This window comes from Schistocerca piceifrons, chromosome 2, assembly GCF_021461385.2.
Source record: "Schistocerca piceifrons isolate TAMUIC-IGC-003096 chromosome 2, iqSchPice1.1, whole genome shotgun sequence".
Taxonomy (NCBI): domain Eukaryota; kingdom Metazoa; phylum Arthropoda; class Insecta; order Orthoptera; family Acrididae; genus Schistocerca; species Schistocerca piceifrons.
In genome coordinates this window covers 442,267,255-442,284,126 of record NC_060139.1, presented here as the reverse complement: position 1 = coordinate 442,284,126, position 16,872 = coordinate 442,267,255, and the positions used below count along the sequence as shown (strand labels likewise).

The 16,872-nt window shown below is 48.1% G+C and overlaps 1 protein-coding gene across 1 annotated transcript in view; it reads right to left on the bottom strand.

Moving 5' to 3' along the window:
- The window catches only part of LOC124775458 (probable multidrug resistance-associated protein lethal(2)03659), a 263,350-nt gene that overhangs the window by 147,335 nt on the left and 99,143 nt on the right, over positions 1 to 16,872 (bottom strand). The window contains exon 7 of the mRNA XM_047250291.1: positions 13,112 to 13,294. Coding sequence (XP_047106247.1) covers positions 13,112 to 13,294 — 183 coding nt within the window. The remainder of the gene's footprint in view (positions 1 to 13,111; positions 13,295 to 16,872) is intronic.

The following is a 16,872-nucleotide window of genomic DNA, read 5'->3' as shown; positions in this document are numbered from 1 at the left end:
TAGAAGGATGCAATCCCCATGTCCGGCCGGACAGGAGTTTCAGCAGGCAGAGGCGGGAATGGGCTTTCTGCTGGATGGTCAGGAGATGAGGGATTCAGGTGAGGTGTCGGTCAAGGGTGAGGCCAAGGTATTTCAGGGTGGGGGTGAGTTGGATAGGACGACCATAAAGGGTGAGGTAGAAATCATGGAGGCGAAAGGAGCGAGTGGTGCGGCCTATGATGACTGCCTGGGTTTTGGAGGGGTTGAGACGGAGGAACCACTGGTTACACCAAGTGGTGAACTGGTTAAGGTGGGTTTGGAGGGTACGTTGAGACCGTTGAAGGGTAGGATAGAGGGCCAGGAAGGCGGTGTCATCAGCATATTGGAGAAGGTGGACTGGTGGGGGTCGCTTGGGCATATCAGCTGTATACAAGAGATAAAGGAGAGGGGATAGGACAGAACCCTAGGGGACGCCAGCCGTTGGATAAAAGGTACAGGAGTTGGTGTTGTGGAGGGTGACATAGGAAGGATGGTGCGAGAGGAAGGAAGTGACCAGACGGACAAAATTGATAGGCAGGGCGTAGGTTTGGAGTTTAAAGAGGAAACCGGGATGCCATACACGGTCATAGGCATTTTGGAGGTCAAGGGTAACAAAACTGGCGGAGCGACGGGAGTTGAGCTGGGGGGACAGAAGGTGAACGAGGTTGAGGAGTTGGTTGTCAGCAGCGAAGGAGGGTCGGAACCCACACTGGGTAAGGGGAAGGAGGTGGTGTTGAGCAAGGTGCTGATGGATACGGTGGGAGAGGATGGATTCAAAGACCTTACTGAAGACGGAGGTGAGGGAGATGGGACGATAGGAAGAGGCGGCAGAAGGGGGTTTGTTGGGTTTGAGGAATAAGAGGACGTGGGAGGTCTTCCACAAGTCAGGGTAGAAGCCAGTAGAGATGGGCGAGGACAGTTAGGAAGGAATAGGGGCTTTCTCGAAGGTGACGGTAGGTGACACAGTCGTGACTAGGGGCCGTGTTGTGTTTGGACTGGAGGAGAAGTTTAATGTCTTGTGCTGTGATGGGAGTGTTGACGTCGGAGGGGGGCAACTGCCCCAAGTACTGGAGACTAGGAGCAAGTGGAGCGACCGACGTATTGGCACGTTCCATGACGGAGGGAGAAAAGAGAATAATCAAAGTGGGGATCATCGGGGATGGAGAAGACCTCAGAAAGGTGGGAAGCGAAGTGGTTGGCCTTATTGAGGTTGTCAGGAAGGGGGCGATCGTTATGGAGAAGGGGGTAGTGGGGAGCGGAAAGGGAACCAGTAAGACGATGGAAGGCGGACCAGTACTTGGAGGAGTTGATAGGGAGGGTGGCGTTGAGTCGTGTGCAGGTCTGGCGCCAGTCTCGGCGTTTCGTTGCCGTAATAAGGTTCCGTACGTGTCGCTGTATTTGCCGGTGGCGTTGTAGTGTATCCCTGTCACGAGTGCGCAGGAAGGAGCGATAGAGGCGGCGGGATTCACGGAGGAGGAGGACAGCCCGCGGAGGGAGAGTGGGACGGTGTGGGTGGATGGTTTTAGTAGGAACATGGGCCTCCACGGCGTCAGTAATTACCTTCTGAAGGAAGGACGAGGCGTGGACGATGTCGTCAGGACGGCGATAGGTAAGAGGGTGGCTTTCGACCTGGGCGGAGATGGAGTCCCGGTAGGCATCCCAGTTGGCACGGCGATAGTCATGGACGACCTTGGGAGGGGGTGCAGGGTGCGGAGCCAGAGGGGGGCGGATTGCAGACGTTATGGTGAGAAGGACCGGGAGGTGATCGCTACCTGTGGGGTCAAGGACGGCGACAGTGATACGCCCAAGGAGGTTGGCGGAGGCAATGACAACATCGAGGGTGGTGTTACTTTCGGGTCGGGTGTGCTGGGGAAGGGGAACAAGGTCACCTTGGATTGTGGAGAGGAACTGATGCCACCGCCGAAGGGCAGCAGGAGTGCGGCTATGGATGTTGAGGTCGGCGGCAATCACATAGGTGGAGAAGGTGTGGTCAATGTGTGAGATGAAGTCATAAGGAAGAGGAGCAGTGGAGCGGACATAGATGGTGGCACAGGTAATGGTGAGGGAGGGGAAGAAGACGCTAAGGATAAGGTGTTCAGTGGGGTCATTGAGGAGAGGTTGTGGCCGGACAGGGATATGCTTAAGGTGGCCAATCGTGACTCCACCCTGCGCACGAGTACCAGGAGCGTCAGAGGGGTGGAGGAGATAGGGGGAGGTGCGGATAGAATGGTGGGGCTGGAGAAAGGTTTCGTTCAAGAGGAAGGTGTCGACCTGGTGGTGGGAGAGGGTGTGCATGAGGAGGTATTTGTTGGATTGGAAGGAGTGAATGTTCTGGAAGAGGATGCGAGACTCGTGCCGTGCCATGACGGGAAGGAGGAGGGGAAGAGAGGGAAGGGAAGAGACTTAAACTAGGGTGTCAAGGCGGGTGAAGGTGAAGTGGGCTTGGTTGTGGGAGTAAGTGGCGAAGGTGTTCAGGTGGAAAACAGAGCGAGCAGCAAGGGATATTTTTTGGAAGGTGTGGGGGCGCTGAAAAGGGTGAATGTTTTAGAGTACAACAGTAATGAACTGGATGATGTCCTCGGCCGTGAGGGGTGGACGGAGGGAATTGTTGGGATGGACAGGGGGATCGACAGGGCGAACTGGGACTGTAAGTTCAGGGGTGGCTGGAGGGGGTTTAGCTTCACACTTGTGGGAGTATGTGGGATGGGGGCCATTGCAGGTGTTACAGGAAGGAGGAGCAGCAAGGTTGGGGCAGTTCTTAAGAAAGTGGGGGGCCTTGCAATGGGGAAAGGTGGGGGAGTTTTTGCAGTTGGGAGTCAAGTGGTCATTGTACATCAGGCACCGCTGGCAATGGTAGGATTGGGAAGGGGATTTGGAGGATTCAACAGGGTGGCGACGGTGGTATATCAGGGCACCCTGGGTGAGGAGATGGTCTATGGATGGGGCAGATTCAGAGAATACCCGCATGAGGTAGGTGGGACCAGAGGCATTGTGGATACGGCGGGCAGAGCGGATTTCCAAGTCCGGGTGGGAGTTCAGTTCTACCAACACTTCGTCCTCTGTGACCACCGGGCTGAGCTTGGTGATCACAGCGGTGTAGGTGGGGGGGCGACAGAGAGGCTGGGGCTGACGAGGAGTGGAAGTGGAAAGGAAGTGTGTCAGAGAGGCGTGGGGGCCAAACATAACTCGTGAGAGTTTTCGCAGGAGGTCTGTGTGAAAGGATGGGGACGGGGACTTGATAAGGACTGAGTCCCTGTGGGGAATGAGTTGGGAGATGGAAGCACCAGGTAAGTACTTTCGTATTTCCTTGGTGAGGGTACGAGCGTCGAGGAACTTAGGATCGGGAGTTGACAGGACAAAGGTGTGGAGGGTGGGGGCCAAGGTATGTGTGGCAGGAGGAGGGGTGGTGTCCATGGTGACGGCAGGGGGAGGGGGAGGTGGTGTTGATTTTTTGTGGGAAGTGGCGGGAGCAGAGTCGGTTAGGACGCGCTTTTCGGGTTTTTTGGAGACTGGAGGCTGGGAGGAGGGGAGAGGGACGGGAAGGAGAGGGAGGTGGCGGGTGGCAGATCCCTGTGGCATAGTGGAGGCACCGGGAGAAGCAGCTGGTTCAGTGGTGGCGATGGTGGCTCGGCGCGACGTGATGCGTGCGGGAGATGCAGAAGACGAAGCGACGGCGTCGGTGAGAGAGGGGAAGCCAACCACCTGAGGGGCGGCAGCAGAGGCGGCAACAGAGGCGTACGTGAGGGCGGGGGTAGGAGTGGGAGCTGTTGAGGGTGTGGAGGCTGGAGGAAGGGTGTAGGGGTGTGGGTATACAGCAGGGGAGGAGATAGGGGGATGGGTAAGTGGGGGAAGGGAAGGGGAGGTGTTAGGAGGGAGGCCAGGAGAGGCACTCCAGGAAGTGACTGTGGGAGAGGGGGAGGGGAGGTGTAGATGACGGTGGAGGTGGGAGTACTCATTGCAGACGAACGCCGACGGACAGACGGACGTGCAGCAGGCAGCGGCGGCGTCGGCGTCGGCGATGGTCGGCGGCGAACAGACGGACGAACAGCATGCGGCGGTAGCGGCGGCGGCAGCGGCAGCGGTCACGACGACGGCGATGGACAGCAAGCAGGCAGGCGGACGGCTGGCCGGACGAACGGACGGACGAACGAACAGCGACAGCAGCAAGCGGCAGGCACACAGACAGACAGACAGACAAACACAATCTTCGAAGACGGAGATTCGACCCTGAGAGTAGCCCAGGCTTTGCAATCTGACGCTTTCGAAGGAGGGGATCCAACCCTCTAGATGCTAAGGCAGGACCAGGGCCCCCTATTTACGCCAGTTTTAGGCAGGAAGTGCGCATGCGTGGAGGCGCCAAATTCGATGGCCAATAGCGACGATATCAACTGATAGCTGGAAGGACAGTAACGCCACCTACAGAATGAAGAACCAAATACTTCGGCGCACGCGCGGAGGCTGCCGCCGCTGCTCTGCGCTGCCATCGGCAGCCCCAGCGACCTCTGTCGGAAGCCGCAAGCAAAACTGCGCGTCCACGCAGGCGCCTTGATTATCCTCCCATTGTCAACAGAATATTTATGTTGCTGGCGAATCGTCTTCCGTCTTATGACCAATAGTATTCCTCTCTGCTCGAAGCGACTTCAATATGGCCAGTGCTGGATCCCATGCTGAACTAAGCTGAAAGCCCGTGTCTCTGTTTACAAGATTCGTCGAGCTACGTATTTCCACTGCTTCCTTAATAACACTGTCCCAGTACGAACTCGTCGTCCTGGTAGAAAATGTTGAAACTGAGACTGTTTACTACATTAAAGAATGAAAGATCTGTTCATAAAGCTCCACTCACATCTGGACTTGTTTAGATATTTTACATCTCATAACAACCTTTTGTAGAGTCTAAAACCAATGGAATAACAGTTGTTAACAGTAATTAGTATGAAAAAAAGTTAACATAGTTCTACATGGCTATACGATGTTGTAAGCGGAATCGCTCCCCAGCAGCCTGCCGTCATATTGCGCTGCGGAGCCTCTCTGTGTGTAGTAAAATGCCAGTCTGTAATGTTTAACAGTGTTCTGCAGTTAGTCTACTGCGGTAACAAGCTCCTAAATGCATGGTTATTGTGTTATGTATGAAAAAAAGAAAACTTGAAACGTAGGCCATCGAAGTCGAGAAACGAAAACTGGAATCAATGGCGTAGACAGCAGCCATAAAAGAACGAAAAGCGATGTCACAATCATGTGATCAGTTTTTAAGCTCTTGACACTTAATGCGTTAAGTCTGTTTGACATATTGACTCCTTTGGATATGTAAATCCTTGAAAGAAAGGCAGTGCGGCCTCTAGGTAATGTATAGCTAATCTTTGCATTCCTCTTACTAGATTTTGTCCTTAGTCTTAACATTACTAAAAGAAACCACTGAATATGTGGTGCCTTTGCTGGCCAAGATAACCGCAAATAACTATACGTTAGAGTACTGGTCGAACAATGTCGAAATGGAGATCATTTACTGCATTAAGGGATACCGGAAAGAAAACTCTATGCGTCTAAGTGTGTCGAGAATGTTGTAGCTTGGAAACTGAGTGGATCGTATGTTTGACCGTGTGCAAAGACCGAAAAACAGTATTTATCACTGTACTCTGTGCCAGTCACTTCAATGTAGTATCAGTTAAGGAATAACTTATGGAACAGATGTTCTGTGGTGTTCCAGTTGTATTCTGCAGTTTGTCTACTGGTGTAATAATCCCATAAGCATGGTTAATGTCTTATGTATGCGAAAAAGAACTGGAAACGGAAGACATCGTAACTAGGAAAAGAAAAACTGAAGTATATGGCGTAGACAACTGCCAAAAGAAAGGACATATACACTGTTATTGGAAAAAGAAGACGCAATTGCATAATGCACAAGCAATTTTTAAATATTACTTTAAACGTAGGGACATATTAACATTTAGTGTAAAATAGCAAAGATAGGTGTCCATTTATTGGAGTAGCGGTAGAAAATGCAGGAATGAAGTTGTTGCACACGTAGCAACATAGCAATGGATTCTTTCAGAATTTAAAACTGTTGGGGTAATAGCTTTTAATGATAATTTGTTTTGCAAAAAGATTATTAACTTAAAGTTATTCATAGAAATTCCGCAAAAATGTGGAATAGAAGAGGTATTAGAATACATTATGTGGAGTATTTTGAACAACAGCGCAATGGAGGATATGCTCTACACAATGTCTTTAGTATGGACACCAGTGGGCAAGTACAGCTAGTCAGTTCCATGGCCACGTGTAATCGTGAAAGTACTAAGTCAATCCGTTTAGCAGTCACAGACTCTGTAGGAACGCATTTGTGTACGGACAAGCTGAGACTTCAGTCGAATATTAAATGTATACGCGCACAGAAGGCAATGCTAGATGTATTCCCTTGTAGCAATACTTTCGATCTCTCGATACCCACAACCTAACCCTCTCACTACAGATCTAGAATGGACAACAAGTTGTCTAACAACAGTGGAGCACTACATTTATTGGCAGCAGCACATGGTTGTAGACAGGCAAATGATCGTTGCGTTTGATACACTGTTTATATCTTTCTTGAGATCTACAAAATTCAAAAAAAGTTTTGCATCACCCTGTACAGAAAATTGGAATAGAGATCAATATAAAAATCATTTCCGCCCCTTTTATTGCTCATGAAAACCACACATTGCATGTTGTATCACCATACAGTGAGACTTTCAGAGGTGGTAGTCCAGACTGCTGTACACACTGGTACCTCTAATAGTCAGTAGCACGTCCTCTTGCACTGATGCATACCTATATTCATCTCGGCATACTATCCGCAAGTCGTCCGTGAACAGCCCTTTTCAATCTATCCCAGGCATGTTCGATAGGGTTCATGCCTGGAGAACATGCTGGCCACTCTAGTCGAGTGATGTCGTTACCCTGAAGGAAGTCATTCACAAGATGTGCACGATGGGGGTGCTAATTGTCGTCCATGAAGACGAATGCCTCGCTAATATTCCGCCGATATTGTTGCACTATCGGTCAGAGGACGCCATTCACGTATCGCACAGCCGTTACGGCGCCTTCCATGACCACCAGCGGCACACGTCGGCCCCACATAATACCACCCCAAAACCGCAGGGAACCTCCACCCTGTTGCACTCGCTGGACACTGTGATCAAGGCGTTCAGCCTGACTGGGTTGCCTCCAGACAGGTCTCCGACGATTGTCTCGTTGAAGGCATATGCGAAACTCGTCGGTGAAGAAAACGTGATGCCAATCCTGAGTGGTCCATTCGGCATGTTGTTGGGCCCACCTGTACCGCGCTGCATGGTGTCGTGGTTGCAAAGATGGAGTTCGCCATTGACGTCTGGAGTGAAGTTGCGCATCATGCAGCCTATTGTGCCCATTTTTAGTCGTAACACGACATCCTGTGGCTGCACGAAAAGCATTATTTAACATGGTGGCTGTTAGGGTTCCTCCGACCCATAATCCATAGGTAGCAATTATCCATTGCAGTAGTAACCCTTGGGCGACCTGAGCGAGGCATGTCATCGACAGTTCCTGTCTCTCTGTATCTCCTACCTGTCCGAATAACATCGCTTTGGTTCATTTCGACACGCCTGAACACTTGCTTGTTGAGAGCCCTTCCTGGCACAAAGTTACAATGTGGACGTGATCGAACGGCGGTATTGAGCGTAAAGGCATGTTTGAACCATAGACAACACGAGCCGTGTACATCCTTCCTGGTGAAATGACTGGAGCTGTCGGACCTCCTCCGTCTAATAGGCGCTGCTCATGCATGGTTGTTTACACCTTTGGGCGGGTTTAGTGACATATCTGAACAGTCAGTAGGACTGTGACTGTGATACAATATCCACAGTCAACGTCCATCTTCAGTAGTTCTGGGAACTGGGATGATTCAAAACTTTTCTTGATGTGTGTAACATTGCGTGACGGTATTTTGAAGGTACTTAGTCAATACTTACAGCGAGGGCGTAATTGTGTTCTATATGCCGGTATAAAATGTAGCGACCGATTAAGATATTATGGCAATGTTAAGCAAGTGTACATGCCAGAGTTATGAAAAGTGCGCATGTGCTGTTATTGATTGACAGGATTGAAATTTTTTTTTCTTACAGGGTGATTCACGTGCCTATGTGGTTTTACGCAGCCCACAATGTTATATCTGGCCTTCATAAACCACATACGAGTTTTTCTTGCGCTCTCACTCGCTTCATGCAGACTGTTAGTCCCACACAAGAAAATGAACAGGACGTTTTTTAGGAAATACAACTAGGTAAATTTTGTACTGGGATACGTTCTCGCTAGAGGCTGTAGCTTTCTAATTATTCAAGAAACACCTTCGAATGCAACCCAACTCCTATAGACAGGCCCCTCCCAGAGGGGTATGGAAGGAGGAGTAAATTCCAGGAATGATGTCATTGGCCGATTGCCAGATTCTGACGTCAGTGATTCTGGAAAGAGCTGATGCTGATGTCAGTTCTGGGAATGCTGATGCTGACATCATGAACTCTTAGCCCAGAACCCACAGCGACCCCCAACTAGTAGGTGCAGGAATCCAGCATTTCCATTGTAGGCAAGGTCCTGGTTTGCCATTTCCTTCGCCCAACCTGTGCATCAGTGTCGTGCGGATGACTCTGATTAGTGCTTGTACCGGGCAATGTTGAGATTGTGGAGAGTGAAGGGAAGGGATGAGAGGGTGAAAGTGGTGCTGGCACTTGGCCTACACCTCTCATGTAGCACCAAGGGGGCAGCCGAACTAACGCTGCTATCGAATGGATGAATCGCTGTCAACAGTGTCACATGCCCTCATTTCACGAGTCACTGTGGGGAGGTTTGGAGTTTAACTCAAGGCATTAGTGCAAAGACTGGCGATGGGGAACTTTTTGCAACCACCACTCCTCCCCTTGTGGGCCAAATACTGGCACTGGAAGTTTTTCACCACCAATATTCAAAGAAGATGGTTCAAATGGCTCTGAGCACTATGCGACTTAACTTCTAAGGTCATCAGTCGCCTAGAACTTAGAACTAATTAAACCTAACTAACCTAAGGACATCACACACATCCATGCCCGAGGCAGGATTCGAACCTGCGACCGTAGCGGTATTCAAAGAAGAACAACGGTAATGATTTTACATCAAATTAAGGTACAACTTTGGTACTATGTATGTGTTAGACCGTTAGTCTACCCATGGTCTAGTGGTAGCCTCTTTGATTCATAATCAAAGCGTCTTCGGTCCCGGGTTCAAATCCCACAGCTGCTTAAATTTTGATTAATAATCAGCATTGGCGGCTGAAGACTTCCGGCATAAGAAGTCACCTTCATTCTGCCAACGGCTTTGTCATAGAGGGAGGAGGAGCGGACAGGGGTTCAGGGCACTCTCTTGTCCTAGGGGTGTGAAACTGCCCCTAAAGGAGGAAGAATCAGCGATGATCAACGGAATGAGGATGCACAAGGCAATGGAAACCACTGCATTAAAGACACGTAACGTGTATCCACAGGACATGTTGCCTGTAGCTCAAGAAGTGTCATGATGATCTCTCCATTGGCAAAAGATTCCGGAATAGTCTCCCATTCGGATTTCCGGGAGGGGACTGCCAAGGGGAAGTTACCATGAGAAAAATATTGAATAATCAACGAAAGGGTAACGTTCTACGAGTCGGGGAGTGGAATATGAGAAGCTTCAACATGGTAGGGAAGCTAGGAAACAAAGGGAAATGCAAAGGCTCAATCTAGAAGTAGTAGGAGTCAGTGAAGTGGAAAGAAGACAAGGATTTCTGGTCAGATGGGTATAGGGTAATATCAACAGCAGCTGAAAATGGTATAATGGGAGCAAGATTCGTTATGAATAGGAATTTAGGACAGGGAGTGTGTTACTGTGAACAGTTCAGTGACGGGTTGTTCTTATCAGAATCGACAGCTAACCAACACCGACAACCATAGTTCAGGTATACATGCCGACGTCGCAAGCTGAAAATGAAGAGATAGAGAAAGTGTTTGAGGATATTGAAAGGGTAAGGTAGTATGTAAAGGGGAATAAAAATCTAATAATCGTGGGAGACTGGAGCACAGTTGTAGGGGGAAGGAGTAGAAGAATAGGATAATATGGGCTTTGGACAAGGAATGAGAGAGAAGGAAGACTACTTGAGTTCTGTTGGTTGGTTGGTTGGGGAAAAAGACCAGACAGCGTGGTCATCGGTCTCATCGAATTAGGGAAGGATGGGGAAGGAAGTCGTCCGTGCCCTTTCAGAGGAACCATCCCGGCATTTGCCTGGAGCGATTTAGGGAACTCACGGAAAACCTAAATCAGGATGGCCGGACGCGGGATTGAACCGTCGTCCTCCCGAATGCGAGTCCAGTGTCTAACCACTGCGCCACCTCGCTCGGTTTGAGTTCTGTGCCAAGTTTCAACTAGTAATAGCGAATACTCTGTTCAAGAAGCACAAGAGGAGGAGTTATACTTGGAAAAGGCCGGGTGATACGGGAAGATTTCAGTTAGATTACATCATGGTCAGACAGAGATTCCAAAATCAGATACTGGATAGTAAGGCGTACCCAGGAGCAGATATAGAATCAGATCACAATATAGTAGTGAAGAAGAGTCGGCTGAAGTTTAAGACATTAGTCAGGAAGAATCAATACGCAAAGAAGTGGGATACGGGAGCACTAAGGAATGACGAGATGCAGTTGAAGTTCTGTAAGGCTATTGACACAGTAAGAAGGAATAGCTCTGTAGGCAGTACAGCTAAGAGGAATGGACATCTCTAAAAGGGGCCATCACAGAAGTTGGGAAGAAAAAATAGGTTCGAAGAAGGTAACTGCGAAGAAACCATAGGTAACAGAAGAAATACTTCAATTGATCGATGAAAAGAGGAAGTACAAAAATATTCCGGGAAACTCAGGAATACAGAAATACAAGTCGCTGAGGAATTAAATAAATAGGAAGTGCAGGGAAGCTAAGACGAAATGGCAGCAGGAGAAATGTGAAGACATCCAAAAAGAAATGATTGTCGGAACGACAGACTTAGCATATAGGAAAGTCAAAACAACCTTCGGTGACATTAGAAGCGAGGGTGATAACATTAAGAGTGCAACGGAAATTTTATTGTTAAATCCAAGCGAGAGAGTGGATAGGTGGAAAGAATACATTGAAAGCCGCTATGAGGAGGAAGATTTGTCTGATGTTCAAAATGGCTCTGAGCACTACGGGACTCAACTGCTGAGGTCATTAGTCCCCTAGAACTTAGAACTAGTTAAACCTAACTAACCTAAGGACATCACACACATCCATGCCCGAGGCAGGATTCGAACCTGCGACCGTAGCGGTCTTGCTGCTCCAGACTGCAGCGCCTTTAACCGCACGGCCACTTCGGCCGGCTGTCTGATGTGATAGAAGAAGAAACAGGAGTCGGTTTAGAAGAGATAGGGGATCCAGTTTTAGAATCACAATTTAGAAGAACTTTGGAGGACTTAGGATCAAATAAGGCAAAAGGAATAGATAACATTGCATCAAAATTTGTAAAATCATTGGGGGAACTGGCAACAAAACGGCTACTCACGTTGATGTGTAGAATGAATGAGTCTGGCGACATACCACCAGAGTTTAGGAAAAGCATCATCCAAACAGTTCCGAAGACTGCAAGAGCTGACAAGTGAGAGAATTATCGCACCATCAGCTTAACAGCTCATGCATCCAAGTTGCTTTAAGAAAATTGAGGATGCGCTAGATGACGAAAGGTAAAGGCACAAGAGAGGCAATTCTGACGTTGCGGTTAATAATGGAAGCAAGACTACAGAGAAAAATCAAGACATGTTCACAGGACTTGTCGAGGTGGAAAAAGCGTTCGACAATGTAAAATGGTGCAAGATGTTCGAAATTCTGAAAAAAGTAGGGGTAAGCTATAGGGAGAGACGGGTCATATACAATATGTACAACAGCCAAGAGGGAATAATAAGAGTGGACGACCAAGATCAAAGTGCTCGTATTAAAAAGGGTGTAAGACAAGTATGTAGCCTTTCGCCCCTACTGTTCAATCTGTACATCGAGAAAGCAGTGATGGAAGTAAAAGAAAGGTTCAGGAGTGGAATTAAAATTCAAGGTGGAGGATATCAATGATACGATTCGCTGATGACTGCTATCTTGAGTGAAAGTCAAGAAGAATTACCTGATCTGCTGAACGAAATTAACAGTCTAATGAGTACAGAATACGGATTGAGAGTAAATCGAAGAAAGACGAAGGTAATGAGAAGTAGTAGAAATGAGAACAGCGAGAAACTTAACATCAGGATCGATGGTCACGAAGTAAATGGAGTTAAAGACTTCTGCTACCTACGCAGTAAAATAACCAATGACGGACGGAGCAAGGAGGTCTTCAAAAGCAGACTAGCAATGACAAAAAGTGCATTCCTGGCCAAGAGAAGTCTACTAATATCAAATATCGGCCTTAATTTGAGGAAGAAATTTCTGCGAATGTACTTCTGGAGTACAGCATTGTATGATAGTGAATCATGGACTGTGGGAAAATCGGAAGAAAAGAGGTGCATTTGAGATGTGGTGTTACAGACGAATGTTGAAAATTAGGAGGACTGATAAGGTATGGAATGAGGAGGTTCTGCGCAGAGTCGGAGAGGAAAGGAACATGTGGAAAACACCGATAAGGAAAAGAGACATGATGATAGGACATCTGTTAAGACATCAGGAAATGACTTTCACGGTACTAAAGGAGCTGTAGAGAGCAAAAACTGTAGAGGAAGGCAGAAATTGGAATACATCTAACAAATAATTGAGGACGTAGGTTTCAAGTGCTACTCTGAGATGAAGAGGTTAGCACAGGAGAGGAATTCGTGGAGGGCGCATCAAACCAGTCAGAAGGCTGATGACCAATTTAAAAAAATCGCTAGTGTATACCAGTTCTGTCATTAAAACTTCGCTAAAAATGTTTGCATATTATACCTGTTTCCTACTTCTGCTAGTGAGAAGGTTGACGTGTTCATTGTGGCAGAATACCGTGCTGACTGAGCGTGACTGGACTGTGTAGCTCGTCGCGTCCAAAGCGCAGAGTCACGTGCTTTACCTTCCCGCAGCCGACAGGCCCCACGACGGCGCACAGCAGGCCCGGACGGAGGCTGAGGCCTATGCCGGAGAGCGCAGGGTGGTCGCCGTCCCACGTGGCCGACACGTGCTGCAGGCTCACCTCCCCGGCGGCGGCTCCCTGCGCCCTGTCCGCCACTGTCGCCTCTGGCTTCAGAAGGAACTCCTGCACACCAGCGTAACACACCGTGTAGCACAGCAGACCTGTCGGGCATTTATGTCTGGACTGCTATTATCGTCAAAATGCAACGCAACTCGCAAAGAAATTCGTTTCGAACACATTACTCCGGCACAAAGACTGTCAGGTGAAGCACTTCTCAAACAGTAAAGGTGTGCTGATCTGAATGAACGATGATGTTTCGCAGTTAAATTTACTCTGCAAGTAACGGTGTGGTGTGACTGCCGTAACCTACAGCAATAAGTAAACGCTTTTGCTGTTACGAAATTTGCTGGCTATCAAATGTTAATACATCTTAATCAGGGATAATTAAAAGGCTACAAGAAATTAAGCGAAGTACGAGTGTCATTTCAAAAGTCCTGCATCTGCGTATGTGCGACTGCTATGGTAGCTGTGTCATGAGATATTCAGTTTTAAAATGCAAGATGAAACCGAGTCAAGTCGGATCACACATAGCGAACAGCGTGTCTAAATTACATCTGACTTCCTACGTGGGAAGAACCCAACGGAAATTTACAGCTCTTTGAGAGAGGTGTGTGAAAATGATGTAGTGGATTGTAGCACAGCATCACGGTGGTATTCACGTTTCAAGCCAGGAAGTGGAAGGTTATCAGACGCAACAGATTAAACCTTCAAAGTTATTGTTAATGACATTGTGAGAGAGGATAGACGAAAAACGTGTGGGGGAATTGCATTTAAGGTCGGAATGTCCTTCACTTCAATTTACAGAATCGTAAATGAAAAGTTAAAAATGAGAAAAGTTGCTGCCAGATGGGTCTGTGTGATCTGAGTGAAGAACAGAGAGTAGACCGCAAAAAAATCTCAAAAGAATGGCTTCAACGTTATCGAACAGAAGTAGAGCAGTTTCTGAAAAGGACTGTTCCACTTGATTAAACCTCGATACGAGATTTTTACCCAGAACTGAAGTCTCAAATGTCACATTGGAAAAGCTCCCACTCTCCGCACCCGTAAAAATTCCGGTGCCTACAAACAATGGTAAAACTGATTGTAGCCTTCGCGTATAACATGAATGGAGTGATAGCTACAGAGTGCCCCAGAGGACATCTGTATCAAGCACGTACTTCAAGTTATTTCTGCAGAATGCCTCACATGCTTCCAGCTGGTGCCCTCATTTTGCACGATAATGCAAGACCACATATTTCCCTACTAGTGAGAGAAACGCTCGACAAATACGAATGGGAAATACTTCCCCACTCACCATACACTCCTGATATGTGCCCATTATACTTTCATTTGTTTTTAAAATTGAAGGAACAACTACATGGAAGCCCACCTGGCTAGCCGCGCGGTTTTAATGCGCTGCTTCCTGAGCGGCGGATTAGTGTCGAGGTCCGGTATGCCGGCCAGCCTGTGGATGTTTTCTAAGGCGGTTTTCCATCTGCCTCGGCGAATGCGGGTTGGTTTCCCTTAATCCGCCTCAGTTACATTGTGTTGGTGATTGCTGCGCAAACACCATTTCCAAATACGCGTACGCTATGATTAATCTACCACGTAAACATTTGGGGTTACACTCGTCTGGTGTGAGATGTTCCCGGGAGGGTGGGGGGTCCACTGGGGGCCGAACCGCACAATAACGCTGGGTTTGGTGTGGGGCGGCGGTATGTGTATGTGGAGGAAGGGGGGGGGGGGGGGGGGGGGACTGCTGTGGCCTGTTGTGGGGTTGTGAACTGCTGAGGGCTACGGCGAGACGAAGCATCTCTGTCGTTTCTAGGTCCCCGGTCTAATACACAATACACTGTTACTAAAATGTAGACTCCCACGGCCGGAAATATCATGTCCATTATGTATACCGTAAACCCACGCACACGGACCGTTATTTGCACCGGGATTTGAACCACCACCCACAACAGAAGCGGGGTGTTATCAAGACGTTAGCGGACAGAGCTAGAAATATTTGTGAACCTGAGTTGCTCGACGCTGAGATGGAACATCTCCACAATGCACTAATGAAGAACGGATATTCGTCCGCCGAAATATAACGTGTGTTGAGGCAGCCACGCAGAAATCATACTGACGTACAGGCTACTGCAAAATCTAAAGTTTTCTTGCCGTTTGTTAAAAATGTAACGGAAAGAATAGGGAGGATCTTGACGAAGCGGAATATTACCGTAATTTATAAGCCCACCAGGAAGATACAGGAATACCTTAAGCCTGCCAAGGACGCTCGCAGACCTTTGGAAAAAAGCTGGAGTGTATAGGATCCCATGCAGCTGTGGTGATGTTATGTGGGTACAACTAAAAGAACTGTTTCTAAACGTTTGGAAGAGCACAAGGGAAATTGTAGAAGAGGAGAAACGGAACGATCAGCTGTTGCGGAGCATGCTTTCCAGCCAGGGAACCACAATATTCGTTTCGAGGAGACGCAAGTACTAGAGGCCACAAGCGGATACTACGAAAGGCTCTACAGGGAGGCAATCGAAATCGCTAAACACCCAAATAATTTCAACCGAAAGGAGGAGGGCGTGAAATTAAACGGCATATGGATGCCGGTGTTAAAGAAGATGTGTACCACCCGTCCACTACTGGGTGATGGTAACGGCGATCGACGGCGACGGACAGCGGCCAATTGCACCGACGTTTCCAAAACACGTGACGTCACACCGCGGCGCGGGAGCGCGCGGACACGGAATTTAGCGGCAGTCAGTAGCGAGCCAGTGGGTGTGTTGGACCTTCCATCGACCTACGGACCCCCTTGAAGATGTCTCCCGCAGTCGGAGACGAAACGTTGGGAATTGAGACAAAATTCATCAACCGACCACGGCATAACAGCCCGGATAATAATAATGGACATGACAATACACTGTGTGGAAAATGTTTTGATACGGTTGATAGAGCTTCCAGTGACCTGACCTGAGTAATCAGACAGCTCAACAATGAAGGTGCCCTATCGGAAATAAAAAGTTACCAAAAAGTTGGGAAGTTATCATAAGCAAGAATGGCTATTATATTGAAGGCCCGTAACGCTATTTGATAAAATCGATTATTTTCTTCAATTCTATCTCACAATGTGCAGAACCTTTGAAACGATCCTCGAAGATGCGGCAGGAACAAGTTCCATAAGTTCAGCGCCTATCAGAACACAGACAGCGACGCTCCTTAATGACATAACAAGTTCAGCGTGTCCCACACGACATAAGCAACAGTGGCACAGATTTCCACAGGAAATTTTTCCGATCCCCATAACTGACACAATGTCATAGGAACCAATATTTCAGGTGTTGTAATAAATGTTTCGTACCACTGTTGACAGAATGCACCTTATGCGCCAGATCAGAAGACTATAAGCAGGGCGGTTCTAACTAGTAGTCGGTAATAAACGCTTCCGATTCTATCACATGTAGTCGAGCACTGTTACCACAGTCAAAATCCTCTACGACCATGTGCGTAAAGCTGGAGAAATGGCAGCAGTTGCATGGGGGGGTAACTAAAACGAGGCTGAAATTTTACTGTAGCAGATCGGCTCGAGAAAGGTGACTCATTTCGAGATATTAGAGTGCTAGAAATATGATTCATTAGTGGCTGTAATAAAGGACTTCTCCACAGGA